This window comes from Ustilaginoidea virens, chromosome 1 (assembly GCF_000687475.1).
Source record: "Ustilaginoidea virens chromosome 1, complete sequence".
NCBI lineage: Eukaryota > Fungi > Ascomycota > Sordariomycetes > Hypocreales > Clavicipitaceae > Ustilaginoidea > Ustilaginoidea virens.
This window is the reverse complement of record NC_057316.1, coordinates 3,872,233-3,899,898: the sequence shown is the minus strand read 5'-3', so window position 1 is coordinate 3,899,898 and position 27,666 is coordinate 3,872,233. Positions and strand designations below refer to the sequence as shown.

The window sequence follows — 27,666 nt, the reverse complement described above, 5'->3', positions numbered from 1 at the left end:
CATCGGGTGTGCGCGGCACATCCGTCGCAATATGCCCAATTGGTGCCCAATTGGGCACCTTGCGACAGCGATTCCGACAATTGGAATACACTTTTCATCTTCTAACTATTTTTCAACTTACAAGACTTGCTGCATTATAATAGACTTGGTGATAGTTTTACACGTCGTTATCATCACCGTAAGAGTCACGGGCTGTCATCAGGGTAGGGGGTGGCTCGCGATGTAGATGGTAGTAGGTACTGTACCTACAGCTTGGGGTTCGTGTTGCCCAGGTACCTACCTACCTGTAACCAGACATCTACTCTCTGCTGAGGCGGGAAACCGACAAGCTTCTACAGTTCTACTCCGTACTGCCTCCTTCCGCACCTGCACACCGCCCTTGCTTGCCCCTCCAGCACGGTCAATGGCTCCTGGGCCCCTCGTTGAGACCAACCAGACTGAATGCTGACCGACATTCATCACCATCACCGTCACCATCACCATCACCATCACCATCACCACCACCATCACGCTTCTCTCCTCCTTCCCTCCCCGGAGGTTCCTTGCAAACACTCTCGTCTCCAAGCACAATGGAACACGACACCAAGACTCGTACGATTCAGCGCGCGCGCCGCCCTGTCCACGCCCACACGCACCCCCTCCCCCTCCTTCTCGGCAAACTCGCTGACTCTGCGCCTGCAGCCAAGTGCGTCACCAGCGACCCCACGTCGTTTGCCCACGACTCGGTCCGGAACCGCTGGCCGGTTATTCTGGTAATAGCAAAAAATTCCAATCGCCACCCGCCCCGTGCCACTTTGCAGCTGCTCTCTACGGTCGTCTCACAGCTCGTTCCGCACAGACTGGCGCCCTTGATGACGTCCACCGCGCCGTTGGCCAGACCGACAACCCCGACAAGCAGGCCGAAGGCAAGAAGATTATCGAGCAGCTCGGAAATCTCAAATACGACGTCTTGCACGATCGCGTCCTCACGTAGGTACCGGCAGCCGAACCGAGCAAAGACTGCTGGAGCTGCCAGGCTGAAGATTTGACGCACGCAGCCCCATCGTCGACGATGGCTATCCCGACGAAGTTGCGCGCTACAACAAGGAGATTGAGCAGCTCGGCAATCCCACCTGGTTGAATGTTCCTTGGCTATTCTCCGAATGCTACATGTACAGGTGCGGCACTTTATTTTCCCCCATCATTATTACTCTGTTTTTGTGTCCTGAGAGGGGAAGACCCCAAAAGTTGCCTCAAACCTGTACACCGCTAAAGCAAGAAAAAAAAAAAAAACTCGCTGCAAATAGACGCATCAGCACCTTCTTTAGCCTCACAAAGCACTGGAAGGACTACGACGTTTTCGCCCGCCAAAAGATGGACACCTTCCGCACCTCGCGCAACGCTGTCGTCGAGCTGGCCGCTCGCTACCGGGAGCTGGTCTCCCAACTACGCGCCGGCGCCGGCGCCGACGCCGACGCCACTCGCGACGAGGCAGCCGAGAAGCTGCTCTTCAGCGAAATGTTCGAGATTTGCCTTTGGGGCAACGCCACAGACCTGTCCCTGCTGACAAACCTCACCTACGAGGATATCCAGAAGCTCCAGGGCAGTGAAGCTCGCAAGGCCGCCGAAAAGAACATCTTGATCAATGACTTGCCTGCCGCCTATGACCTCCTCAAGAAGGCCCGTGACGAGGGCAGCAAGGAGCGCCGCGTCGACTTTGTCCTGGACAACTCCGGGTTCGAGCTCTACGTCGATCTCGCCCTGGCAGGCTTCCTCTTGACCTCTGGGCTGGCAACGCAGGTTATTCTCCGCCCCAAGTCCATCCCCTGGTTCGTTTCCGACGTTCTGCCTGCCGACTTTGGCCTGCTCCTCAACGCCCTTGCCAACCCCAGGGCTTTCTTCGAGACGCAGTCGGAAGACGACAGGTTGCAGGGAAAAACCCCCGCTCCGCTGGCTGACAAGGACGCCGACGACCTCGTCTTCGTCTTCCAGGACTGGGCTAGGCTCCACGCCGAGGGCCAGCTGGTGATGCGGCCCAACCGCTACTGGACCGCCGGCGGCAGCTTCTGGCGCTTGCCGAGCGAGGCCCCGGAGCTGCACGAGGACCTCAAGGGCGCCGACCTTGTCATTTTCAAGGGCGATCTCAACTACCGCAAACTCACCGGCGACGCGCGGTGGGACCCCACCACTCCATGGACCGCGGCCCTCGGGCCCATGGGCCCCGGATCCGGCGTCAACGTTCTCTCGCTGCGAACATGCAAGGCCGACGTTGTTGTCGGCCTGCCCCCGGGAAAGGACGAGGAGCTGCGGGCTACCGAGAACGGCGGTGGCAACTCTGGCGCCAGACGATGGGCCTTTTACGGCAAGTGGGCTGTTGTCTGTCTATCAAGGGGATCGTGAGAAAAAGAAGAAGAAGGACTTGCGTATATACTTCACTCCAATTCTTGGTAGTGGACTTGTCCTACTGTACGTTTTTTTTTTTTTTTTTTTTTTAGACTTCTCTCTCTCTATATAGGACACTTTTGCTCCTGCTCGGCGGATAGAATATAGAAACCAGATATCATGATAAGACTAGAACAATAAAGAGTGGAGGGTGCTGGGGAAACCCCTCCCCGTCATTTTACGTACATGACCCTCTGTTTTCCTGGTGCACATATCATCTTGTCTTGTCCTTCATACATCCGGCCAGTCCACCCAGCCTAGACCGACCGCATTACAAGTTTAACCCTCCCCCCTCCCTCAAACAGGTCAAACCTTGTATCCCGCATACGAAGGTGGGTCACGGTAATCCGGCGGCCCCTCAGTTGGAGTTCCGTATGGCGGCAAATCCAGGTCTTGGGAGGAACTCGCCAGACGCTCGCTGGCAGTGGTGACGAGAGTGGTGGCGGGAGGAGGCAGGTACGCCCTGGTCTGCGTTGAGTTTACCCCCGCAGCGTCGGCGCTCGACTCGTACAGAGGCGTGCGAGTGGCGCGCGGGCTCCCGGAGGAAGTGTGGAGAGTCGGCAGAGGCGCAGTGAAGCCGACGGAGGAGCTGTTATCGGCGGCCAACGAGGTGGACACGGCCGTGTTGTAGGGCCGGGAGCGGTTTTGCGTGGCAGGGCGCGTCGCGTACGTAAGAAGGGATGTGTTCGGGGACGACGACGGGTAAGGCGTGTAGGGCATGGTTGAGTTTGGGTATGATGTGGCGTGCCTGGCCGGAGAGGTGCGGCGGACGGGAGGGCCGCAAGCATCCCTTGCGGTAGAAGGCGCGGTTGGGGATCCGACGCTGGTGTTGGCGGGCGGATGGGACGGAAGTCCGGTTCCGTAAGAAGCAAGGACGGTTGAAGCGGAGGATGGGGTGCCGCGACAACCGTATGCGGAGCAGGTGCGAGGTGTCGAAAGGAAGGTTGAGGACGGTGGAACAAAGCCAGTGGGAGCTGGCAAGGTGGTGTTGAAGCTGGAGCCGGCATGGCAGCATGAGGCGGCGCAAGTGATCACGGTGGTAGTCACGGTGCGGGTGCGCGTCGTGTCGGTTGCCGTCGCAAGGGCGGCCCTGGGATCAGTTAGCCAAGGCTGATGAAAAATCAAGATTGTGCTTGTGCGCTGGGGCAGAGGACACCAACTTGAGCCCGAGGACCAAGAGACTGTTTCTCAGCGTGTGCATGTCGCGCGTGGGTAGATTGGCTGGTCAAGCTTGCAGGAAAACAACATCCCACCCAAAACCCCCCCCCAATCCAGGCCGTGAAGGCTCTCGTACTATTTATACCAGTCGAGACTTGCGACTGGCCCGAACTTGGACCTGCCAACTTGAATCTGCCTACGACGTCCGGATACGGCAGTGATGCCATGCAGCATGCCGTGAGAGGTGCCAGCCGACTCTGGGCTGCCCACGAGCGAGCCGATGAGCTCCATGTACCACAGCGAGCGTCGGTGTCACCTGCGCAGGGTAGAGGTCCAACGAGGCTAAAAAGCACGATGTGCAACAGAACGGACAGGGGGTTTGCAAAGCACAGCACGCAACACGCATGCAGCGGCGCGAGATGGCCAACGACGGTTCAACCCAGGGCCAGTGGCAGCTGAAGTGAGACGTTTTGGGGATATTTCAGGCCCTTGCCTCGGGTAGCGGATATATGAGCTGTGTAACTGCCGCGCGCGCGGTGGGTGGTGTTTCGGACACCAAAAGCATCAGAAGCTGGGACACGGAAAAAAACGAAAATAAAAAAAAAAAAAAAAAAACGATTCCTTCTTTCTACATGTATGGCTTGGCTGGTGGTGGCGGTGCCCACGGCCGGCAAGCGTCTTCTTTGTTCTCGGTTTTATTCACATGGAAGCCCTGAGAAGCTTGAAGGCATCGTCCTTACCACCCTTGAAGCGCGACTCGGCCGTCTCCCAGTTTATCACCTTCCAGATGTTCTCGACGTACGTCGCCTTGCCGTTCAGATACTAGGTAGGAGAAGGTTAGCGACCGCAGCCGGAACTCCATGCATGTTTGTGCCACCCCAGGGACAGGCACAGCCCAGCTCGCTCTTCATCTGCATGTCGGGACCCGCTGACTTTTCCTTCGCGACACATGTTCCCCTTCCCCCCCTCCCCTTTTTTTTTTGTTTTTTTTTTTGCCGAAGCTTACCTGCAAATAGTACGCGTGCTCCCACATGTCGACTCCCAGAATGGGCACCTCAGCACCAACAACGGGGTCCTGGTCCTTGGTTGTGATGATTCTCAGGCTGGCCCCTTCCTTGACAAGCCAGCCCCATCCACTGCCCTGCAGCCCCAAGAGCGCCTTTGTGAAGGCGGCTTTGAAGCCGTCGAGGCTGCCCCACGTCTTGCCAACGGCGGCCGTGAGGGTCGGTGCGGACTCGGGGTTTGCCGCGACGGAGCCGGCGGGGGCCAGATTCTCCCAGAAAAGAGAGTGGTTGATGTGGCCACCGCCGTTGAACTTGATGGCGCTTTGGAGGGCAATCTGGGTGGCGATGTCGTCGGAGGCCGCTGTGTAGGTCTGGAGCGCGTTGTTGAGGTTGGTCACGTAGGCTTGGTGGTGCTTGCTGTGGTGCAGCTGCATGATCTGGGCCGAGATGCTGGGCTCCAAAGCCTGGGGGGGGGATGCTGGTCAGTTTGAAAGGCATGGATGGGCTTCTGTAGGGTGCAGGGAGGGAGGGGGGAGTTCAATACATTGTAGGCGTAGGGCAGCTTCGGCAGGGAGTAGAGTGCGGCCATGGCGTGTTGCAGACGATTGACGATGACGCTGGCAATGAAAGGGGTGAGTCAGGTTGGAGCCATTTAATCTCGAGCAGATCAAAGAGCACATGTAGGCGTGGGCACCGTGGCCCGCTTGAAGTTTGGTACATTAGGTGCCTAAGGTGCCTAGATACCTCCTAGGTACCTAAGGTAGGAAGGCACATAGGAGGTTTGCATGTAGCATCCGCCGCTCGGAGGATCGGATTCGAGAGCATTTCCGCGCAAACTTGCTCACCACCATCAGACTCATTGCCCGAATCGGACGGGGAGCCAGCATTCTCGTGCCGTGATTGGCCCAACCGCCAGCCAAGTCCATCAAGGTCCCAAGCTCCACCTGGCTTGCGACGTGGATGGGGCCGCGACTCGCCGCAGTCCAGTCAAAGCCAGGCTGCTTGTTCAAGAAGCCAATGACTTGGGGGAACCTGGATGAGCGCAATTGAGCAAGCCTTGTTGATTATTGTGCGCAAAGAGGACAGAATTGTTCATCTTCTCCGAGCACTGAGCGCGCTGTCAATGCACTCGACATATGAGCAGAGCCTCCCCCTACTTTTGGATGCAGTCAAGTTGCGTTTTTGCCTCTGCCAAGTGCCGTCACCCATCCATCCATCCATCCATCCGTCCATCCACCTATATCCATCATCCATCCACCTATATCCATCATCCATCCACCTATATCCATCCGCCCATCCGGCAGAAATGTGCGGCCCTCAAGTCACAGATCGACCGCGGGGAGGAGCCCTGGCGGCCCTCAGCCCCCCGACCGGTTCATCACCGCGCGCACGCAAACGACATCTGCAAGGCGATCTCGCCTTCCACCAACCAGGCCATCCGGCAAGCTGCAAAGCCACCCACGCCAGGCTGACGCCCGCCGAGCATCACGGTTTGGGCGACGTACATAGTGTCCGTGTGGTGATTCAGTTCGTATCCCGCCTCCTCCCTCCTCCAGAGCCTGGTCAGCTTAGGGTCTTCGTTTCTTACCCGCCAGCGACGGCAGTTCAACAGGTGACTTGACCAAAGACGCCGCAGACTGCGGCTTCTATCGTCAGTTCACTTTCCCCGCCGCCTCGTCCTCGGACTCGTACTTCGAAATACCCCTGGAGACCCCTCTGTCTTTAGAGGTCGGCAGCAATGGAATAATAGGGAGAAGAGTCTCCATATCAGCGGCGGAATGTGAGGCTGGGTCCGAGGGGGTACTTGCTGAGGGGATCGTGGGTTTCAACTTTCTCGACCAACGTCCGTCTCTATGACGGCGTGGCAAAACGCCTCCTCTGGGCTGGCTACACGGCCCTCTGCTCGCTGGTGGTCGTGGCCTCATCTTTGAGTTTTGGGCGGAAACAAAACAAATGCACAGTGGTAGCTGCAGCCACCTCCCGCGCTTGCATGTTATTGCAAGCTTACAATTTGGCCACCCACGTGGGTGAGGTTAAATAGAATTTCGGGAAGTTCCTAGGACCGCACCCAACTTGCTGAAATGTTCACGTCCGTGCGCCGTCCTGCTAGAGCCACGGCTGTATCTGTCTTGCCTCTGATATCGCGCAAAGGAAATCCAAGCCGGCGTCATGGCTGCAAAGGCTGCACTACGCCGCCGTCTTGCTTAGCCGCTTCGAGCGCGGCAAGTACGATTTTTGCAATGGCCCAAACCTTTTCTTCCTCAAACTTCCGCGCTACCAGCTGAATCCCCACTGGGCCGCCGTCGTAAACATCTGGGTCATCTGTCAAGTCAGCTCAGTAGTCGTTTGCTGCCACGCCAACCTTCTCATGCATGTATACTAGTCTGGTCCGTGATTCTGCACTGGGGCTTCACAGTAGAAAGGTCTCATGTTGGGCCGCGTTTTACTCACAAGCATTCCAGTTTCGTTGGTCAAGTTCGTTTTCCGGCTGGTAAGACTCATCAACTACGTCAACGGTCCTGTCCGCCTTTGTGACTGGTATTACCACCACGCTGTAATTCAGCAAGTTGATGGCTTCGGTGTATGCTTCACGCCGCGTCAGCTACGCGTCCCGCCAATTTGAGACCATCAAACTGGAAAGATGCCCACCGGTATGGTAGAATTTCCCGGGAATCACGGCCGCGTGAGGCGCAACAGGCATGATGACCGCATCCACCAGTTGGCCTACCCATGGAGGTCAGCAAGCCGCCAAAGTCGATCTGATCATCCCAAGTGGAAGCGTCAAAGAGCTTACCATCCTCACCCACAGCTTCGTTCCAATAGTCTGAGTAGGCAGCTTCATACTCGACGCCCTGGACCGTGTTATCCTGGTACTCCAGCAAATCCATCGGTGTTCTCAACCGGAGTGACTCGCTAAGATCCGGGATGAGTGGCTCTCCTGACAAAGCCAAGTGGTTATGAATGTCATGAGCACCGTCTGCCTTTAAGAAAGACAACTAGGTCGAAGACAAAAAAATTTTCAGCACGTATTCCTGTTGGCTAGTAGCAAAACAAAAGTTTTCAGGTCCAAAACCAATGTTATACTCACGTGAATCCTCTTGGCCGTTTTTTGTGACGGTGGTTCCCAATTCACGACCTATTATCAAGATGCTTAGCTTCCGCCCCCATTGAGCCCCAAGAATTTTTACACGTCAGTGAGTACCTGGTGCCCGGCTTCTTCAACAGCCTTCACCACCATATGCAGCCCGCGGGTGATGGGAGGGTGTGGCTGAACGACTCCATCCGACCAGAAGACTCCCAGCTTCAACGGCGCAGCAGATGTCTTAGCGTTGCCATTCGAGCTAGCTCGGTTTAAAATCTCGTCAACGACATGCTGGCGAAAGGGCAATGGGAAAACGGCGGGATCATTGAGCCACGGCTTCGTCGACAAGAGGGCTTTCATGATCAGTTCCAAACCCTCCAAGGAAGTGCTCATAAACCCAACCGTCGATGAATATGTGCTCTGTCCGGGGTTGGTGTTGGCAACGTTACGGTACGAAAACCTCCCTGGAGTAGGCTTGATGGAGAATATCCCATTAAAGGCAGCAGGGATGCGAACGGAGCCTCCGATATCAGTGCCAACCCCAAGGGTGCTTCCGCCAAGACCTTGCAGCGCGCCTTCTCCCCCGGATGACCCCCCACACGACAGTTTCTGGTTGTGCGGATTGAGAGTCTGGCCGATGATATTGTTCTTTGTCTCTCCAAATAGCAGGGTTTGCGGCAAACTGGTTTTGCAGTAGAGCACGGCTCCAAGGGACAGCAGCTCGGTCACAATCTGACTCTCAATATTGTGGACCTGCTCAGAGTCCTTCACACCAAGATTACTACCGATCCATCCGACGTAGCCCATGGTAGTATCGAGGCCCTTGATATGGAACTGGTCCTTCAGACTGACTGGAAGGCCGTGGAGCGGTCCCATGACCGTCTTCCTCTCTACCATGTAGGCGTCTAGAAATCTGGCCCGCTCGATTGCTTCATCAAAGCATATTTCATGAAGACAATTATTCTGATGGGCGAAGCTACAGTCAAGATTTGATTTTTTCAAAAGGGAGGAGAAAAGGTTTCTGCAGGCTTACAGTTTGATGTGCAAAAGCTGCCGTCTTGCAAAATGCTGTCGTCACCTCAACAGAACTAAGATGTCCGCTTCTGAGGCATTCAACGAGGTCGACACTGTTTTTTGATGTGATGAAGATTTCTCTTTTGGTGAGAAATCTCTGGATAAACGGACCAGTGAGATTTCGAATGCTCTTGGCTCTTTCAACATCGTCCCGGCCAAGGGTCCACGTAGGAGGAATCTTGGCGAGCGTAGTCGCTCGTTTGGCTGCGGCTTTGGCTTCCCAAGGTGCCAGGCTTACCGTCGTCATACTGTCAAAAGCGCCAGTCGCGAAACCTGCTCCCGGTGGAATCGAAAATCGAGGTTGATGATGATGTTGCATGACTTTGTGTCACGCTCTGCTCACACAGAGAGACTGTTATGTAAAAGGGTTGCTTACATGCGCATGTCTTATGTGGGTCTTTTCTGTTTAAACATATGTCTCATGAGCCCCTATCCCGCCATTATTTATGCGTTGGCCCTCAGTAATTTTTTTTACTAGCTTTTATAATTATTTATCATTTGCATAGGCAATTTTATAATATTGAGCATTATATATAGTGGCACATTTCACTAATTTTTTCATGGGGAAAAATAAGGACTTGTACGCGCTTCTCGCTTACCTCAGGTACCTGGGGCACCACGACCAGTGCGAGAATATTCGAGACACTGGGCAGCATCCGGGTCTTGTCATTGGACACCCGTCATTGGAGGCCCAATGGCAATGTTTCCCCGATTGAGTCGGGTCTGGTCTATCAACCCCCGATTTCAAAAGTTAAAGCTGGGGCAAAAAGCCGTTTCCACTATCAGTTCTTGAAGTATTGACTTTGATACGTCACGGAACAGCTGGAGATGCAATCGACAGAAGACAGGAGCAAACAGGATCGTGAGACAAAGTTATCTGCTGTCTTATCGACCCTGCAGACGAATACGAACCACTTCACATCAATAACGAGAAGACACGAAAAGAAAGGAAAAAGTTGGCTCGTCACTCCTCCTTTCCAGCTATAAAGGACTATCACTCATCGGTCTACTTACATGTGGGCAGGGGAAAGGCAGATGAGGGCAAGGGTGGAAACTTGAATTTCATAATCAACAGCGCATAATTTAGCTTTCCCAAACGAATCATTCTGGGAAGATTGGCGCAGCTAGAGACGGAAGCCCGATCACAAACCGAGCAAAAGTTTTAACGTAGACACGACTGGTGAGCCCTAAGCGCCAATCATGAGGATGCAGATGCAAGGTTTGCCTTCATGTCTGTGGCTTTCCAGCAATTTGGTTGCCACTAAAAGGGCGATAGCGACAGTAATCTCCCGCCTCAATAGTTGTTCTCATCATCTCAAACCTTTAAAAGCCTGCTAATGTACAGCTCTCACATCTCGTGTCTACTTGATAAGTGACATACTAACCAAAGCCAAGCTTCTAAATCGACTTCTACTACCATCACAGTCTCGCCGATAGCAATACCTGGGTCTGTGACGATCCGTGTGGTATCTCGAAGCTCGACTCTTCCGAGGCCTTGAATTGAATGCCATTAATATCTAGTCACTGCAGAGACTTCATCATCACGGGGCTTGGATTAGGAGTGGATATCAAAGTTTTTCAACGGATTGTAAACCAAGCTGCCTATGTCCTGGATACGGTCGAGGCTGCGCAGTACCCTCTGCAGTTGTACTAACGGTACAGCGTAGAGAAACTTCTCGGAGAGTTCAATATCGACTTCGCCAACCTGCATGCGGCTGGAAATGATGCTCATTTAGGGCTTCGAACTCAATTCATGATTGCTGTGCGGGATGGTCAAATTGCTCCTGGAAGTACTACGCCTTGCAACAGAGCCCTTTTCCGGACCGTTGATGCTATTTCGCATGTTCCATATATCATGCCGACTCGAGCTGAGAAACCGGCCGCCGCTTCGCCGAATCCCAAAAGGTTGGGTGTCAAGGCAAAGGGTCGACTTAAAAAGGCATCGAGGACAGCTAGGCGGACCTTTCGAGAGCTACCTTTTGCAGAAGGGCCCTAACGTCTCTGGCCTGTAATTCAGATTACATGACTCAATCGTTGTAAAATACTTATGATTCGCCAGTCAGTTATGCGATCGATGAGCCCGCCACCAGGCCAGGCCGCTTTTGTGGATCACGATGAACAACTATGATGCCCAAATCGATGTTTGGCGCATACTCCGACTTGCGCGCCGCGGTCAGTAGGGGGTTGCGACAAAGATTGGCAAGAAATCCGATTCTGCCGGGGTTTAGAGCCGAAGCCATCAGTTTGTGAGAAGATGTGTACATGTCGCAATCACTTGTGGTATATACGGAACACGAGTCCATTTTTGTTTGGTCTTTCACCCAAAGCTGTATCGTCTCAGGACCATCTCTGCAACGCCGCAAGTCTTTACGTGGCATGCATCGCACGTGGCCCAGCCATTGCCGGCATCGCTTATTGATGGCTTTCGGGATAGATTCCACACGACCGCCTGAACGACATCACAGGTGCAACAATTTGACGCGCCACCAGGCACTTCTGGCTTCACTTTTATTTCCGACAGATCTACCTAGTATTTTACCGGGGGCGAGAATCAGGGCCTCCCGCTCAAATAGCGCAGATGCGCAGACGCCAAGTGCGCCATTGCTGTCACTCAATGCCAAGATTGCTAATGAAAAAAAGCATTAATTCCCGTGTGCAATTCTAACAACAAGGAGGCACAGTTCAGTGTCTCAGCCTAACGGTCAAAAACTCAGCACGGTTGCAAACAAGCCGAAATCAAGCCGTCTGCTTCTTGAGGCTTCAGGATCGCATGCATCCTTCCATCGACCAAGGATTACCGTCCTGAAGGGTAGCGTAGAAGCTGACTTTTGAAGCCTTGGTGTCACAGAGCTTGCTCAAGTCATCGCTGGTCACGTAGCTGCTGTCGGTGCCCGAACCAGGCTTGTAATGCTTGCAGATATCCGACATGGGGAACTGACCCAACTGCGGAGGCATAGCAATATAGTACGTGACCATGTAAGGGGGGTTGCCGGCTGGCTTCACGGTGATTGTCTGCTGGCAGTCCACGCGCAACTGGACTGTAGATGGGAAGCAAACCTGACCAGCTTCCAAGCGCATACGGCGCTCGACAGTCGACTCGGCGGCGACGGACTTGGTCCAGTTCTCGTTGAATTCGGGGGTGACGGGAGAGGCGACGACCTTGAGCGGCTGCTGAGGCGAAACCGTAGCGCCAACTGCAAAGCCCCGGCTGTAGGTGTCGACTTTTTTATTTTTGAACTTCATTCCCTGCTGACAGCCTGGTTTCACAACGGTTAGCCTGGACTATACAGACGTACACTGGGGTATATGTATGCATTGCATATATATATGCAAATACCAATGCTACACATTACGTCTTTTCCAAGAAGAAAAACCTACTCTTGGAGTTGCAAAAGACTCCCTCGCCCTCATAGACCACTTCGGGGGTGACGACACATTCGGATAGTTTGGTGTCCCAAGCCACGTCCACGAAGCCGGTATAAAGGTCGTTTATTGAGACTCGGATATTCACGGCGGAATGGCTCCCCGACACTGCATCACTGGACACCTGAATGTTCTTGTACACCTTGTTGGCACACTCGAGCACGTCGTCGCCAACGCTGCAAGAGACTGAGGTGGAGGCGGTGCCCGACATGGCGGAGACGCCAAGAGGCTGCGCTACGGCCAGCTTTCCGTTGACATAAACAGAGCTGGGGACTGAAGCCTTTGAGGATGGGGCATTGGGCGCGGCAGCCACGGCGCCAGCAAGGGCTAGGGGCAGAAGAAAAACCATGGTCAGTCTGAAAGGCGCACGGGGGTGAAGAAGAAGAGAAGAAGAAATCGGATTGACGTTGCGGGCCAAGATGAGCTGCTTGGGGGTGCTTTGATGGCGGGTTGCTGACGGGTTGGACGAGCGCAAGATGAACGTCAAGCCAAAGCAGGCATCAAGCTCGAAACATACGAGTATATATATATATATACGTGAGTGAGTATACACGCGAGTCTTTTGACCTTGGCTGGAAAGTCTGGCACGAGCCGAGTTTTTGCGCCAAAAGGTCGGCATCAACCATCATCAGCTTCGCCGGCGGCGCCAACACCGGCGACCGCTAGTCAGACACGAAATAGACTTCAGCCCGTGGCGCCGCAGGCCAGCCGCCCAACCTATCAAGGCGGCGGAAAATGCCTAGGATTGGGATTGTGCGGGGCGCAACGTGTCGCTCGCATCGGGGGATCTAGATGTCGTGGCATGTATACTCTGTAAGTTGATGCTGCGATCTGCATGGCATGCGAGGAACCTTGGCCCAGCACAGGCACAGTAGCCAGCTTAAGCTTGGAAGGCCGGGCTTCTCCGCGGCACGATGCCAAGCGGGATCTTGGCACGTATCGGCACACTAGCGGACCGGCGTTTCCATTGGTGCGGGAGAACGGAAAAGGCTAGATCGGCACCGGGGGTAAGCGAGAAACACGTGGCATGTGGCGCGGCGGCGTGGCAGCGTGGCAGCGTGGCAGCTTGGCAGCCCGGCGTTTGACCCAGCCGCCCCGCTGCTGAGTCAGTCTGCAGCCGAGCGGGCCCGGGTCAGAGCCGGCCAAGCAAAATTCCACGACGGGGCATTACGGATGGATGCAATTCTTCCGGTCTGCTTACGAGAAAAATCATACGTTGGTGGATTTCCTGTTTCAGCGCGCCAGTGTGGCTGGGCTGACTGGGGTCAATGGAGCCGGGACTGACTGACGGCATGCATGCACGTCGCTTGCTGCCCGCCGGAATCTTGTTCGTCGACAGTCAGCCGGTATCCATATGAGTTGCGAGTTTCATCTGTCATGTGCAGCAGAAACACAATGATGCTAGAAAAGGAAGATGATGATTATAGCTAGCAGGTATCTAGAAGAAGGGAGAAGTGACCACCTATATATCTGGTACATGACTCATAGGGCCGGCCAGCATACAGCTCGGCCACCTCGCCAGACTGCGCATAATAAAGGGGCACACAAAGGCGGCTTAAACTGAGCATTAAACAGACTGGAGCCTATAAATATAGCCCTCGACATTATACACCACCACAAATACCCGTGCTCTCTTGCTCTTGCTTGGCCTCTTTCGTCTCGGCGCTTGGTCTGGCACCCGGTAGTGTCATCAGGCGCGCCAATCTTTCCACGTACAGAATAGCGCATGCGTTATTACTAGCGGCGCTGTTTTGGTATATTTACATTACGGAAGGTTTTATAAGCTATCATGGAAATTCTACAGATATTGCGCGCACGAGAGAGGATACGCCAGGCCCTGAAAATTATACGTCGCGATCATCCCGGGCGGCTGAATCGTAAAGTCTAACCCAGAACGCCCTGCGCTATTTCCATAAACAATCCTCAGGGGATAGAAAAGCCCTTGGAGGAGGTTCTGCGTGATGCAAGTAGCACCAGGCCAGGTAGTTCCCGAGACGCGTGAAACGGCACTTAACTGACCAGAGCAATTAAAGGCATTCCCGGCCCCCAGGAATAGATCAGCTCCGTCGTCAACATTGGTGATGCAGAATTTATATTGCCCAGTAAGAGGAGCACGATAGAATCCAGAGTACACAAGGGTAAAGTTGTTGGCATCAACCATGATGCCGCCGTTCACTGGCTGCACCCAGCCTATATAGTATGTAAACGGATTATTAGGGTACCTTACTACGCCAGTATACGCGCCAGTCGCGGGAGTAGAGTCGGTATTCAAAGGAAAATAAGTATAGTTAGTAAGGGCGGATGCTATAGGAGTGAGGTTTTGCGCAAGGTAATATGCCGGGTTTGGGCTTCCGGCCCGATAGCCACTAGGGTAAAAGCCATTAGCATAATAATCGATGTTTAGCCCACTAGGAGGACAAGACGTCGCAACTGGGCAAGCACCCCCGGTGCTTAGAGGATTCTGGATAACGACTGTGCCGGGACCTGTGCCGTTTGGCGACAGGGTGATGGTAGCTGTGGCGGTTACCGTCGCAACCTGGAAGACCGTGACGTATGACATTGGCGGTGTCATGATGATGACGCTGCCGGGGACTGTGCCGTTGGGCGGGATCGTGACGGTGGAAGGCACCATGTTGGTGCCGGTGAGGATCTGCGTCAGGGTGACAAACGGGACGATGGCGGGAGGCGTGAAGACAATGACGGTGCCTGGGACGGTGCCGCTGGGGGGAATCGTCTGCGTGGTGGCCATGGTGTTGTTGCCGGTGGCCGCCTGCGTGAGGGTGATGTACGGCCCAGTTGCCGGTGGCGGCGGCGTGACGATGACCACGCTGCCGGGGTTGGTGCCGCTCGGGGGAACGGTGATGGTGGTGGGTACGGTAAGAGACCCGCTGAAGAGCTGCGTGAGCGTAACCATGCCTGTCGCCGCCGGCGGCGTAACAATGACCACGCTGCCTAGGTTAGTGCCGCTAGGGGGGATTGTGATGGTAGTAGCCGCTGTGAGCGACCCGCTAAATGCCTGGGTAATAGTGATCATGCCCGTTGCCGCTGGCGGGGTTACGATGACCACGCTACCTGGGTTGGTGCCGCTAGGGGGGATGGTGACGGTTGTGGCCACGGTAAGCGATCCGCTAAATGGCTGGGTCACCGTCACCATGCCTGTCGCCGCCGGCGGGGTAATGATGACTATGCTCCCTATATTAGTCCCGCTAGGCGGAATAGTAATGGTTGTAGGTACTGTAAGAGAGCCGCTAAATGCCTGTGTTAGCGTAATCATGCCAGTTGCCGCAGGCGGGGTTATGATGACCACGCTGCCCGGGTTGGTGCCGCTAGGGGGGATGGTAACGGTAGTGGCCACTGTAAGGGAGCCGCTGAATGGCAGCATCACCGTCACCATGCCTGTCGCTACCACCGGCGGCGTGATAATGACCACGCTGCCTGGGATGGTGCCGCTGGGCGGAATAGTTATAGTTGTGGCAACTGTCAGCGATCCGCTAAATGGCTGTGTGATAGTAACCATGCCTGTCGCCGCTGGCGGGGTAATGATGACTACGCTCCCTACGTTGGTTCCGCTAGGTGGAATGGTAATAGTAGTAGGTACTGTAAGAGAGCCGCTAAATGCCCGTGTTAGCGTAATTATGCCAGTTGCCGCTGGTGGGGTTATAATAACCACGCTGCCCAAGTTGGTGCCGCTAGGGGGGATGGTAATAGTAGTGGCTATGGTAAGCGATCCGCTAAATGGCTGCATTACCGTCACTACGCCGGTTGCCGCCGGCGGCGTAATAATAATCACGCTGCCTAGGTTGGTTCCGCTAGGGGGGATGGTAACGGTTGTGGCCACGGTAAGAGAGCCGCTAAACGGCTGTATCAGCGTCACCATGCCTGTTGCCGCCGGCGGCGTGATAATGACCACGCTGCCTAGATTGGTTCCGCTAGGCGGAATAGTTAGAGTAGTAGCAACGGTAAGAGATCCGCTAAATGGCTGTATAATAGTGACCATGCCTGTTGCCGCTGGCGGCGTGATAATGACCACGCTGCCTAGGTTGGTTCCGCTAGGCGGAATAGTTAAAGTAGTAGCAATGGTAAGAGAGCCGCTAAACGGCTGTATCAGTGTCACCATGCCTGTTGCCGCTGGCGGCGTGATAATGACCACGCTGCCTGGGTTTGTTCCGCTAGGGGGGATAGTCAAAGTAGTAGGAACTGTCAGAGAGCCACTGAATACCTGCGTAATGGTCACCATGCCACTTGCCGGCGGCGTAATGACTACCACGCTACCTAGGTTAGTGCCGCTAGGGGGGATAGTGACGGTTGTAGCAACGGTGAGGGAGCCGCTAAACGGCTGTGTAATAGTGACCATGCCAGTTGCTACTGGCGGTGTAATAATAACCACGCTGCCTGGGTTGGTGCCGCTAGGCGGAATAGTTAAAGTAGTAGCAATGGTAAGAGAGCCGCTAAATACCTGTGTTAATGTAACCATACCACTTGCTGGCGGCGTAATTATGACTACGCTGCCCGGGTTGGTGCCGCTAGCCGGGATAGTAATAGTTGTAGGCATTGTAAGAGAGCCGCTAAACGGCTGTATAAGCGTAACCATGCCGGTTGCCGCCGGCGGCGTAATGATGACTATACTGCCTGGGTTGGTGCCGCTGGGGGGAATAGTCATAGTAGTGGCAACTGTAAGCGAGCCGCTGAATGCCTGTGTAAGCGTAACCATGCCGGTTGCCGCCGGTGGCGTAACGATGACTATACTTCCCAGATTAGTACCGCTAGGCAGAATAGTAATTGTAGTAGCAACTGTGAGCGATCCGCTAAATGGCTGTACAAGCGTGATCATGCCGGTTGCAGCTGGCGGTGTAATGACAATGACGCTGCCTAGGTTAGTCCCGCTTGGCGGAATAGTTATTGTTGTAGCCACTGTTAGTGACCCGCTAAATGGTTGCGTGAGCGTTATTATGCCTGTCGCCGCTGGCGGCGTTATAATGACTACGCTCCCTAGGTTGGTGCCGCTGGGGGGAATAGTCATGGTAGTGGCAACAGTAAGAGAGCCGCTAAATGCCTGCGTAAGTGTAACCATGCCACTTGCCGGCGGCGTAAGTATGACCACGCTGCCCAGGTTGGTGCCGCTAGGTGGAATGGTAATAGTCGTGGGTATTGTGAGAGAGCCGCTAAATGGCTGTATAAGCGTAACCATGCCGGTTGCCGCCGGCGGCGTAATGATGACTATACTGCCTGGGTTGGTGCCGCTTGGGGGAACAGTTATGGTGGTAGCAAATGTAAGCGAGCCGCTGAATGCCTGCGTAAGTGTAACCATGCCACTTGCCGGCGGCGTAATTATAACGACGCTACCCGGGTTGGTGCCGCTAGGTGGGATAGTAATAGTCGTGGGTATTGTAAGAGAGCCGCTAAAGGGTTGTAGAAGCGTAACTATACTCACTACTGGTGGGGTTACAATAACTACGCTGCCTGGGTTGGTGCCACTGGGGGGGATAGTTATAGTCGTGGCTACTGTAAGGGATCCGCTAAATGGCTGCATCACCGTCACCATGCCTGTTGCTGCTGGCGGCGTAATGATAACCACGCTGCCGGGATTAGTTCCGCTGGGCGGAATAGTTATAGTCGTGGGTATTGTAAGGGAGCCGCTAAATGGCTGTACAAGAGTAACTATATTAGTTGCTACTGGCGGGGTTACGATAACTACGCTGCCTGGGTTGGTGCCGCTAGGTGGAATAGTTATAGTCGTGGCAATTGTAAGCGATCCGCTAAATACTTGGGTGAGCGTCACTATGCCAGTTGCCGGTGGTGTGATTATGACTACGCTTCCTAGGTTGGTGCCGCTAGGTGGAATGGTTATAGTCGTGGGCATTGTGAGGGAGCCGCTAAATGGCTGTATAAGCGTTACTATTCCAGTTGCCACCGGTGGAGTTATAATAACCACACTGCCTGGGTTTGTGCCGCTAGGGGGGATGGTCAAAGTGGTAGGAATGGTAAGAGAGCCGCTAAACAGCTGAGTGATTGTGACCATGCCGGTTGCCGCCGGCGGCGTAATGATGACTATACTGCCTGGGTTTGTGCCACTAGGGGGGATGGTCAAAGTGGTAGGAATGGTAAGAGAGCCGCTAAATAGCTGAGTGATTGTGACCATGCCGGTTGCCGCCGGCGGCGTAATAATAACTACGCTGCCTGGGTTGGTGCCACTCGGGGGAATAGTAAGAGTAGTCGGCACGCTTATTGTACCGGAGAAAGGCTGCGTGAGAGTGACGTACAAGCCTCCCGCCGGCGTCTGGATAATAATGGTGCCTGGAACGGTACCGCTAGGGGGGATAGTAACCGTGGTAGGCGCGGTATTCGTACCTGTCAAGGCTTGCGTGAGAGTCACAAATGCTCCCCCTGCCGGCGTTACGATGATGATGGAACCAGGGGCTGTCCCGCTCGGGGGGATGGTCAACGTGGTAGGCAAGCTGTTGGTACCGGTGAGCGGCTGGGTAAGCGTAACGTACGGCTTGACTGGCGTCTGGATGATAACAGTCCCCGGAACCGTGCCGCTAGGCGGTATGGTTATCGTAGCAGCGATGCTGTTGGTGCCGGTGATGGGCTGGGTAATGGTGACGAATACATCCGGCACGTGCGGTGTCTGGATGATGATAGTCCCCGGGATCGTGCCGCTGGGCGGGATGGTAACTGTCACGGCCGTGCCGCTGGTGCCGATGAAAAACTGCGTCAGTGTAACATACAGTCCCGGCGGCGTCTGGATGATGACGGTGCCGGGAAGCGTGCCACTAGGGGGGATGGTGATGGTGGTAGGCACGCTGTTGGTACCGGTCAGGGGCTGCGTCAGCGTGACGAAACCCCTGGACGTCACCGGCGTCTGGATAAGGACGGTGCCTGGCGCCGTACCGCTCGGGGGTATGGTGATTGTCGTCGGCACGCCATTCGTGCCAGTCAGGGGCTGCGTGAGGGTCACAAAAGCCGCGGAAGCCGCGGAAGCCGCCGGGGTCTGGATGATGACGGTCCCGGGAAACGTGCCGCTGGGCGGGATCGTCAGCGTGACAGGCACGCCATTGGTGCCGCTAAGAGGTTGCGTCAGAGTGACGTACTGCCCTCCGGGCGGCGTTTGAATAATAACCGAGCCCGGGGCAGTGCCCGAGGGCGGGATCGTCACCGTCGTAGGCACGGCATTCGTGCCGGTCAGGACCTGCGTCAGGGTAACGTATCCCCCGGTCGCCGGCCCGCCGGTCGTCTGGGTGCTGCCGCCGTCCGGCCTCGCGTCCGAAATCCGCTGATACAGGGACAGCGCCACGGCGGAGGCTGCCGACTGCCGCTTCAGGATGTTCCCCGACGCCCCCCGCTTCGGTATCCCGCCGCAGCAGAACCGGCCGTTTCCGGGACACGAGGTGCTGCACTGGTCCGGGGCGATGGCGACGACATCGGCGCCCGCCGCGTCGCCGCAGTAGCAGTCGCTGTTGTCGTTTCGCCGCGCGGTTAGCGTCTCTTCCGGGCGCCCCCCCCCTCGCAGAACCAGAAAGGCCCGGGCTGGCACTCACCTGCTGTACACGCCGAAGAAGGTCTTGCCGCAGGAGCTGGCGCATGCCTCGAGGGTCATGGCCTGGCTCGTGGCGATCTTTGCGAGGCCCGCGAACCCGGCGGCCGAGACGGCGCATCCGTAGAGCTTGAAGCCCGAGATCTGGGCCGGGAGCTCGCATTTGCCGGCGGCGGCGGCGGTGCTCGCCGGTTGCGCGACGGTGGTGGCAACTGTGTATACGGTGGAAGCTAACGGCGCGCTTACGCAGGGTGTATCGACGCTTGTTGCCCGTCTGTCAGTTCCCGAGGGGGAGGAGATGGGGAAGCAGCGGGCTCGCGGCACTTACTAGATTCCCGTTAATGTGTAGGTGTTTTGCTGGCAGCGGACTTCCAGAGGCTGATAGTTCACTGTGGTAGTGTCTGGGCAGGGGATAGAAGCCCCGGCTCTCCCGAGCAGGCAGACATAGGTGCCCAAGAACACAAGGAACCGCGCATGTATCCGATGCATCATTACTCTTTTATCAGTGACAAACCGTCTCTATCATGGGGAATATATGTACAGGCTCTGATTATTACCAAAAGTCACAAGTAAGTAGAATAAGCTGTGATAAGAAAAGGAATGGAATAAGGCGTTAGATAAACTTTAATAGCACTTAAACCCTTCTTTAAATATTAAGCTTACATTGGCATCTAAGTTATTTATAAAAAGACAAGTATTATATTTAAAGAAAACTTTATTTTTATAACTTAAGATACATTTTATTTCATAGCATATTACTATAAAAAGCCGCGTATCCACTTGGTTTTTTTCATATTTTATGTAGTTATACTAGTGCAATATGTATATTACGTGGCATTTTACTATTTAAGAAGCTAGTTGGTTTTTCTTTTTTTTTAATTATTTTCATGATTTATTTTGCAGTTAAATATTTTTTTCATATTATAATAGTAATTGAAACAGTGATTAAAAATCATATATTTACAATAATAATTCATAGTCAGAAAATAAACTAGTTAAAAAATCATTCACTTGTTAAAATATCAAAGTCTGGAATATAGTAAGAGATGAAATGCTGAGTACTTATTTATGTCTTAATATAAAGATAAAAATACAAAAACGTGATCTTATCACAAGAATAAAGTATTATCACCATAAGATTTCTCGTAATATATAACCAAGTAATACTGAAAATAGTAGATTATGGAATAAATCAGAAGAGATTGTTTCAAATTCGCTGGCAAGACACGCTGCTCTTATAGACTTTCATTGCAACCATCTGTTTGCCCTTTTTTCCCCAGCTCAGCTTGTTCGCAACTAAAAACCTCCATGCAAGGGCGGTTCAGGTTGCCGCTTCATCCAACTCGGGTTCAGCCATCATCTCTTCTCTCTTGTTCTGTTGAGAAATAGCACGGCAAGCGCTGCCCACGTGTTCAAAAGCTGTGCGCCGGCTTATCCCTTTCGTACGTATACAGCTGAACGTAACCTGGCATATCGGGCTAGTCTCGGAGCGGAGTGGCGAGGCGTGGCATGATTGGCTGGCGGGGGAGACTTGGCCCTTTGGGCAGAAGTTTTCGCACGTCCCTAGGTACCGGTACCTCTTGGCTAGGAAGGGATTGCATGCGGGCAGAAAGCTTAGGGGCTGGGGACTAGTGGATGCAAGCGTCCAGGAACGACTCCCTTGTTCCGAAGTCGCTCTTGCAGAGCAAACCGGCGACTTGCGTCATGCACATGTAGGCATGGCATCGTTTCGCTGATGCCGTGTGTACTGGTTTTGCGCTGCCTCTAATCACTCATGTCGACTCTGGGCTTGCACGGCGCATGCGTCCGGTATAGGTTTCGGTAGTTTTTCGGAGTTCGACTTGACTTGTCCCCTCCCGGAACCTTGTCTGGGAGGTAGGTTGCACCTTTGGGGTGGGGTACCTTTGGATACGTACCGCCGAGCACGGGCCACCCTTTATCAAGTAACCCTTTTTTTTTTGTCTCTTTTTTTTTTTGGTTCTCTCACTTTTTTTTTTTTTTTTGTTCCTTTTCCCACTGGCCATCATGAGCATATCGCGTGGCCAGGCATGGCGCTTTTCCTAGAAACGCTAGCCAAGTCTGTGAGAAAAGAACGGAGCCGGCTGGTACCATTTGCCAACGCAGGTAGGGAATGCGAATGGCTTGTATTGGCTGAATGCCCGCGAGATTTTAACCAGGCGCCACCAGGTTCTAGGAGAATCTCCTTGCATGCAACCAACCATCCAGTACACACACCATAGTACATAGCACGAGGCTGGGTCCCTGACGGAGCACCTGGCACGGGTCACCCGTCCCGTGAGCACGACAAAGGCATAAATAATTACCAGACCCTGCAGTACTACATATCGCTTTCCCTCCGTGCAGCGTCGACAACATGGCGGTCCTGGCCCCTGGGCGTTTGGTCGGCGGCGCTGGAGCTGCCGGAGCTGCCGGAGCTGTGGCAGCAGTCTACGAGGGGTCCCATGACGAACCATGACGGTGTCCCCGCGACGGAGTAACTAGGGCAGGGACAAGGAGGCAGGGGACAGGGGACAGGGAGGCAGGGACAGGAACATCCGGTTCTCGATTGGAGCAATGCGCCATCACCCGCCTCCCCTGCATTCGCTGCGCCATGTATTCTATTCTGCATTCTGCCTTTAGCCGCCTGGCTTGCCTCGGCCGAGCCTAGGGTCGAACTTGTCCTGACTGCCCGGCGCGCACTAAACTTGCTGTTGGCGGCGCCAGAGATGCAAGGGCGAATGAATGCAAGGGCAGAAGAATTCGAAATCTCGGCTGGCGCGGTTGCGTTGGAGTCTGGACTGGACTCAACGCATCACGGGGGCAAACAAAGTGAGTGGGCTGTCGTGGGCTCTCATCTTGATCATCTTGATGTCTTTGCAGGAGCATGTGGCCCCCTGGGGAGGTCCGTTGGCCTTGCCCTGGAATTCCAGGACCAGACTGTACGGAGGAGTGCCGACTGCAGAGCCCAGAGTATCCCTGCATGCTCGTTCGCGTCTTGTGATGCGGGCACGCATGCATGAAACGTGGTGTCTGGGCCGCAACGCCCTCGGCCCATTTTCGAGTCTCGACTCCTCGAAGCTCCGTTGACATTGCGCACGACGATAATTGCCTCCTGAGCAGCCAAGCCAGCCCTCGTTTGCGCGAGGGAACGGTGAAGCTAGGCAGCCTCTTTGCCCCCCTCCCCTCCCCTCTCCCTCGCATCGCATCGCATCGCATCCCGAGCAGCAACAGCGTGTCGTGCCATGCCATGCCGTGCCGTGCCGTGTCGTAGTATCGTGTCTTGCCGTCGTATCGTGTCGTGTCGCGTCGTGTCGCGCCGTGTCGCGTCGTATCTGCAAAGCTGGCAGAACGTGTCCCAAGACTACGCGAGGAGCACTCGGTAGCGCAGCATGGGCATCAGCCGTGGGGAGAGGTCATGTGTCGACTGGCCCTCTGGACTCTGTCGAGGGAAGGTCGACGTCGACGGCGAGGTGTGGTGGTGGTGGTGGAGGAGGAGGAGGAGGGTCTGGTGGTTGGTGGTGTGCCCTGTGCAGTGTGCATGTGTGTGTTGTGTGTTGTGTGTTGTCTCGCCGGGTAATTTGATGTCTCCAGTCTTTTTCCAATCTCTCCTCCCTCCTCTCTCCCCTCTCCCCTCTCCCCTCTCCCCTCTCCCCTCTCCCCTCTCCCGGCCGGGTTTCGTTGGCAGATGGCTGAGATGGGCTCCAGCCAAACAGGGTTTCTCCGAGGCGGTATTATTAGAGTTTGTGACTAGGTGTTGACGCTTAGACAAGCGTCGTGGCGGCCGGGACAGCATGGCTTCGACAGCACGGCATCGACAGCACGGCATCGACAGCACGGCATCGACAGCACGACATCGACAGCACGGCTTCGACAGCACGGCTTCGACAAGCAACGGCATCGACCGCCTGGGCTTGGGCCTGCCTCTTCTTCCTTTGCTCCGTTCCTACAGACTTTCTTTATCATCCCCTCCACTGCCGCGTGTCCCCCAAGGCGCGACTAGGCAAGTCCGCCGACGTCACTCGCACCTTCCCAAAAGAAAAAAGAAAAGGAAAAAAAAAAAAAATTAAATTAAAAAAAGAAATGCGAGCTGCGTCGCTCCTTCTTCCCCTGGCGCAGGCGGCCGTCCTGGCCATGCTGGCCTCGCCGGCCGCGCCGTCCCAGCTTCGTCTCCATGACACGTCGACGTCGACATCGACATCGACATCGACATCGACATCGACATCGACATCCCCCCGCGGCTTGGGCCGCTCGGACATTGTGGCCGCCGCTCGGCAACCACCCCCCGACGCCGACTACCTCGCCCGCGAGGCCAAGACGCAGGGCCGGCGCTTCTGCCTCGTCCGGCCCGACGCGCACGGCGGGGACGACGCCCCGAGCATCGCCAAGGCGCTCAACGACGACTGCCGGCGCAAGAGCCTCGTCTTCCTGCCCGGCCCCGCGTACAGCATCAGGACGGCCATGACCACGCTGGCCATGGACGACGTGCGCATCGTCCTGCTCGGCCGCCTCGTGTGGAGCAGCGACGTCGCCTACTGGCTCTCCGTGTCCATGCCCGTCGGCTTCCAGAACCAGAGCACCGTCTGGTACTTTGGCGGCGACCGCGTCTCCCTCGACGGCTGGAACGTCGGCACCCTCGACGGCAACGGCCAGGTGTGGTACGACTGGGCCAGGTCGCAGGGGAACCTGCCCCGGCGGCCCATGAACATCAACTTCCGGGGCCTGACCAACTCGGCCGTCAGGCGGATGCGCTTCGTGCAGAGCCAGATGTGGACCATGGCCATCACCCACTCCAGGGCCGTCGACCTCGACGACATCTACGTCAACAGCACGTCGAGCAGCAGGTGGAGCACGCTCAACACGGACGGCTGCGACACCATATACTCGGACAGCATCACCTTTCGCCGCTGGTTCGTCACCAACGGCGACGACGCCATCGCCCTCAAGGGCAACTCGTCCAACATTGCCATCTACGACAGCGAGTTCCGCGACGGCCAGGGCGTCGCCATCGGGTCCATGGGCCAGTACGACGGCAAGTTTGAGTACATTGCCAACTTTTACGCCCAAAACATCACCCTCGTCAACACGGCCCACGTTTCCTACCTCAAGACCTGGGCCGGCGTGTCCAGGGGGTACCCGCCCAACGGCGGCGGAGGCGGCCTCGGCCACGCGACCAACATCACCATGCAGGACGTCAGGATCAGCAAGCTGCGCCAGCAGCCCTTCTTCGCCTGGCAGTGCGAGAACTACTCGGGCTGGGCGGGCAAGGACTGCAACTCGTCCAAGTTCAAGCTGAGCCAGATTGCCTGGCGGAACGTGGTCGGGACCGTGGTCAAGGGGGTCAAGAACGTGGGCTCTTTGCAGTGCAGTGCGGCCGCCGGGGGGTGCGACGACGTCGAGGTGTCGGATATCAAGGTCACTGTGGACGGAACCGACGCCGTCCTGGACAAGTGGCACTGCGAGAACGTCCACGGGAACAAGGGGTTCGTGTGTGATAATCCGCCGCAGGTGTCGGGATAAAGGTTGTTTCGGCATAGAGGGGTATTTCCATAGACTCGTTCTTTGGACTCTTTTCTCCGTCTTGCTGACACTTTTTTTTTTTTTTTTTTTTTTTTTTTTTTTTTTTTTTTTTTTGTAAGATCAACTCGAAACGTCCACCCAAGTCCGTGATCCAAGTACGTGTGCCTGGCGCGCAGAATTGGGGGCAACTCGGCTCGACATAAAAAATGACAGCACCATGACCCTCAACAGAATTAGTACAATCCGTAACACGACTTTATAGAAGCATCCCACAACGACATACCGCGCGAGCAGGGGCCGCCTATGTATCGCAAGGCGTTCTCGAGGGTTCCCACACGAGTTGGGCTGTCGGTTTGGCGTGTAACGTGATACTGACGACTGAAAATACACGTCATTGCCGTCTTGCCTCGCTCGAGCTTTTATTGCTGAACCAGCACGGTATGAAGAAACGCACCACGCTCGTAGGAAGAAGAAGGGAAGAAAAAAAAAGGAGAGAGAGAGAGAGAGAGAGAGAGAGAGAAACACCAGTGCCTTATAAAGCCGCCTTGTCCGTCTTGCCCGTGTTCCGTTCCATGCTCAACATCATGGCAACCTGGCCAGCCAGCGCCACAATGTCGCCGTGCAAGTCGCGCACAACCACGCTCAGGTCCAACCGTCCGTCCCTGATCTGCTTGCTCGTCACCCGCACGCACAGCCACGCGACGCCCTCGCGCGGCAGCAGCTTCTTGGTCTCCAGGTTCATCACCACGGTCGGGAGCCACATGTCGTCGCGTCCGCCGCCCAGGATGGCGCGCGCCGATGCCGCCCCCGCCGCCCGGGGCGCCTTGTCGTCGTCGTCGTCGTCGTCGTCGTCGTCGTCGCCGTCGTCGCCATCGTCGGCCGCCACCAGGAACGCGAGCAGCTCGTAGGGGAACGAGTCGACCACGTACGGCAGGGCGGCCTGGGTGATGGGGTCCCCGCTCGCGGTGGCTATCCACAGGTCCAGGGCGCCCGGGGAGAGCGGCCCGCGGCGCGGGAGGCACATGCGCCAGCTGGACGGGGAGCCCCGGGCGACGGCGGTGTCGGGCAGCCGGGCCACGCGCCAGGCGGGATCGGAGCCGGACGCGGCCAGGGCCTCCCAGTCCGGGAGGCGGGGCAGCGCGGCCTCCGGGCGGGCCTGGTAGCCGGCGGGGAGGGACAGGCCTCGCCAGGCGGACAGGTTGGCGTGGGTGGCGTAGGCCAGGACGGCGCGGCGGGACGCGCCGGGCGTGTACCACGGCGCATGGTCGGCCAGGCGGCCCTGCCAGAGGGTGAGGTGCAGCGTCGACAGCTGCCTGCCCAGCTTGACGGGCTCGACGACGACGACGGCCGGTCCGGCGGCCGTCCGGCTGGGGTACTCAAAGTGCGCCGTCAAGGTGTCCGGCTGGCCGCGGGAGGCGAGGTGGGCGCGGGCGGCGGCGAGCATGCACGACGCCGTGTAGCCGCCGTTGGGCACTGGCCGGTCCCGGGGGGGGGTTGGATATCGTCAGCACGGCGCGGTCGTTTGGGAAACCGGGGGGGAGGGAGGGGGGGAAAGCTTCTACCTGCACCTATGCAGTAGTCGGCGTGGAGATGGATGCGGTACGTGTGGGCGTCGAGCCTCTCCACCTGCGAGGCTTGGGAAAAGGGGACGCGGGCCCGAGCTTGCCCTGGAGCCGTGGATGGGCCCTCGATGTTGTCGGATTTTTCTCTCCCTCGCTCGTTCATTGTTTTTTGTTGGTCAAGCGCCGCCGATGCTGGTGCTGGTCTAGGACGGAGCGGGAGGAGAGAAACAAAAAAAAAAAAAAAAAGGAGAGGTTCAAGAAGGGTGTGCCCTGCCGTCGTGTGCATGCTAGCTCGGCTCGTCAAGGCCCGCTAGTAGAGCCGCGATTATCCTGCAAGTACTCGCTACCGCCTTCCAGGTAGGGAGGGGGCTTTGACGTCGGTACCGTCTGGGCCGTGCGGTACCTCGGTCGCCCGGAGTCCGTGGTGGTGGGATGCGCACGAGGCCGGCTTTGAAAAAGTCCCCTCTCGCTGATTACGTAAACGCCAGCACCGAGTATTGGCACGCTAGGCCCAAATTCAACGGGGAGCTTGCCCCGCCACGCCCCGCTACGCCCTGCCCCGCTGGAGGCTTGGAGCCCCATTTCAGCTCTACCACCACCACCACCACAACCACAACCACCACCAGCCAGCCAACTTTCCACTCACCACCAACGCACCAACCAGCGCTTCGAACGCCCCGCGGCCTGTTAACAAGCATAAAAATAAGCAGCAGCAAGCTCCGCCCGTTCCGGCCCGCAGGGCGACTTTCCGCCTTTCCTGATTGAGCGCGGCGGAGGATCCGTCCGCCAGCCCGGTGCGGAAACGCCCCGTCATGATTGGCTCGACCGAGGCGCCTACCCGGGCGCTGCGCCCACGCCGGCCACGACGATGCAGCAAAGAACCCCAGAGAA

At 56.0% G+C, this 27,666-nt stretch overlaps 8 protein-coding genes across 8 annotated transcripts; 3 read left to right on the top strand and 5 right to left on the bottom strand.

The window, feature by feature from the left end:
- Positions 1-569: 569 nt before the first annotated feature.
- On the top strand, positions 570-2,379 carry UV8b_00851 (uncharacterized protein; the record flags this gene model as incomplete). The annotated part of the gene is made up of 5 exons (XM_043138349.1): positions 570-591; positions 682-752; positions 839-969; positions 1,038-1,157; positions 1,287-2,379. The coding sequence occupies 5 exons, from the start codon at positions 570-572 to the stop codon at positions 2,377-2,379; spliced, it is 1,437 nt and encodes a 478-aa protein (XP_042994283.1).
- Positions 2,380-2,727: 348 nt separating this feature from the next.
- Positions 2,728-3,622, bottom strand: UV8b_00850 (uncharacterized protein; the record flags this gene model as incomplete). The annotated part of the gene is made up of 2 exons (XM_043138348.1): positions 2,728-3,511; positions 3,582-3,622. The coding sequence occupies 2 exons, from the start codon at positions 3,620-3,622 to the stop codon at positions 2,728-2,730; spliced, it is 825 nt and encodes a 274-aa protein (XP_042994282.1).
- Positions 3,623-4,278: 656 nt separating this feature from the next.
- On the bottom strand, positions 4,279-5,172 carry UV8b_00849 (uncharacterized protein; the record flags this gene model as incomplete). The annotated part of the gene is made up of 3 exons (XM_043138347.1): positions 4,279-4,401; positions 4,586-5,047; positions 5,128-5,172. The coding sequence occupies 3 exons, from the start codon at positions 5,170-5,172 to the stop codon at positions 4,279-4,281; spliced, it is 630 nt and encodes a 209-aa protein (XP_042994281.1).
- A 717-nt stretch (positions 5,173-5,889) lies between these two features.
- UV8b_00848 (uncharacterized protein) lies at positions 5,890-6,440 on the top strand (the record flags this gene model as incomplete). Its single annotated transcript, XM_043138346.1, has 2 exons — positions 5,890-6,110; positions 6,188-6,440. The coding sequence occupies 2 exons, from the start codon at positions 5,890-5,892 to the stop codon at positions 6,438-6,440; spliced, it is 474 nt and encodes a 157-aa protein (XP_042994280.1).
- Positions 6,441-6,750: 310 nt separating this feature from the next.
- Positions 6,751-8,986, bottom strand: UV8b_00847 (uncharacterized protein; the record flags this gene model as incomplete). The annotated part of the gene is made up of 7 exons (XM_043138345.1): positions 6,751-6,905; positions 7,035-7,169; positions 7,233-7,307; positions 7,378-7,579; positions 7,672-7,719; positions 7,786-8,628; positions 8,699-8,986. 7 exons carry the CDS (start codon positions 8,984-8,986, stop codon positions 6,751-6,753), a joined length of 1,746 nt encoding a protein of 581 aa, XP_042994279.1.
- A 2,513-nt stretch (positions 8,987-11,499) lies between these two features.
- On the bottom strand, positions 11,500-20,185 carry UV8b_00846 (uncharacterized protein; the record flags this gene model as incomplete). Its single annotated transcript, XM_043138344.1, has 5 exons — positions 11,500-11,996; positions 12,118-12,489; positions 14,182-19,616; positions 19,701-19,958; positions 20,025-20,185. The coding sequence occupies 5 exons, from the start codon at positions 20,183-20,185 to the stop codon at positions 11,500-11,502; spliced, it is 6,723 nt and encodes a 2,240-aa protein (XP_042994278.1).
- A 3,642-nt stretch (positions 20,186-23,827) lies between these two features.
- UV8b_00845 (uncharacterized protein) lies at positions 23,828-25,213 on the top strand (the record flags this gene model as incomplete). The annotated part of the gene is made up of 1 exon (XM_043138343.1): positions 23,828-25,213. One exon carries the CDS (start codon positions 23,828-23,830, stop codon positions 25,211-25,213), a length of 1,386 nt encoding a protein of 461 aa, XP_042994277.1.
- Positions 25,214-25,745: 532 nt separating this feature from the next.
- On the bottom strand, positions 25,746-26,938 carry UV8b_00844 (uncharacterized protein; the record flags this gene model as incomplete). Its single annotated transcript, XM_043138342.1, has 2 exons — positions 25,746-26,686; positions 26,776-26,938. 2 exons carry the CDS (start codon positions 26,936-26,938, stop codon positions 25,746-25,748), a joined length of 1,104 nt encoding a protein of 367 aa, XP_042994276.1.
- Between the last annotated feature and the right edge of the window lie 728 nt (positions 26,939-27,666).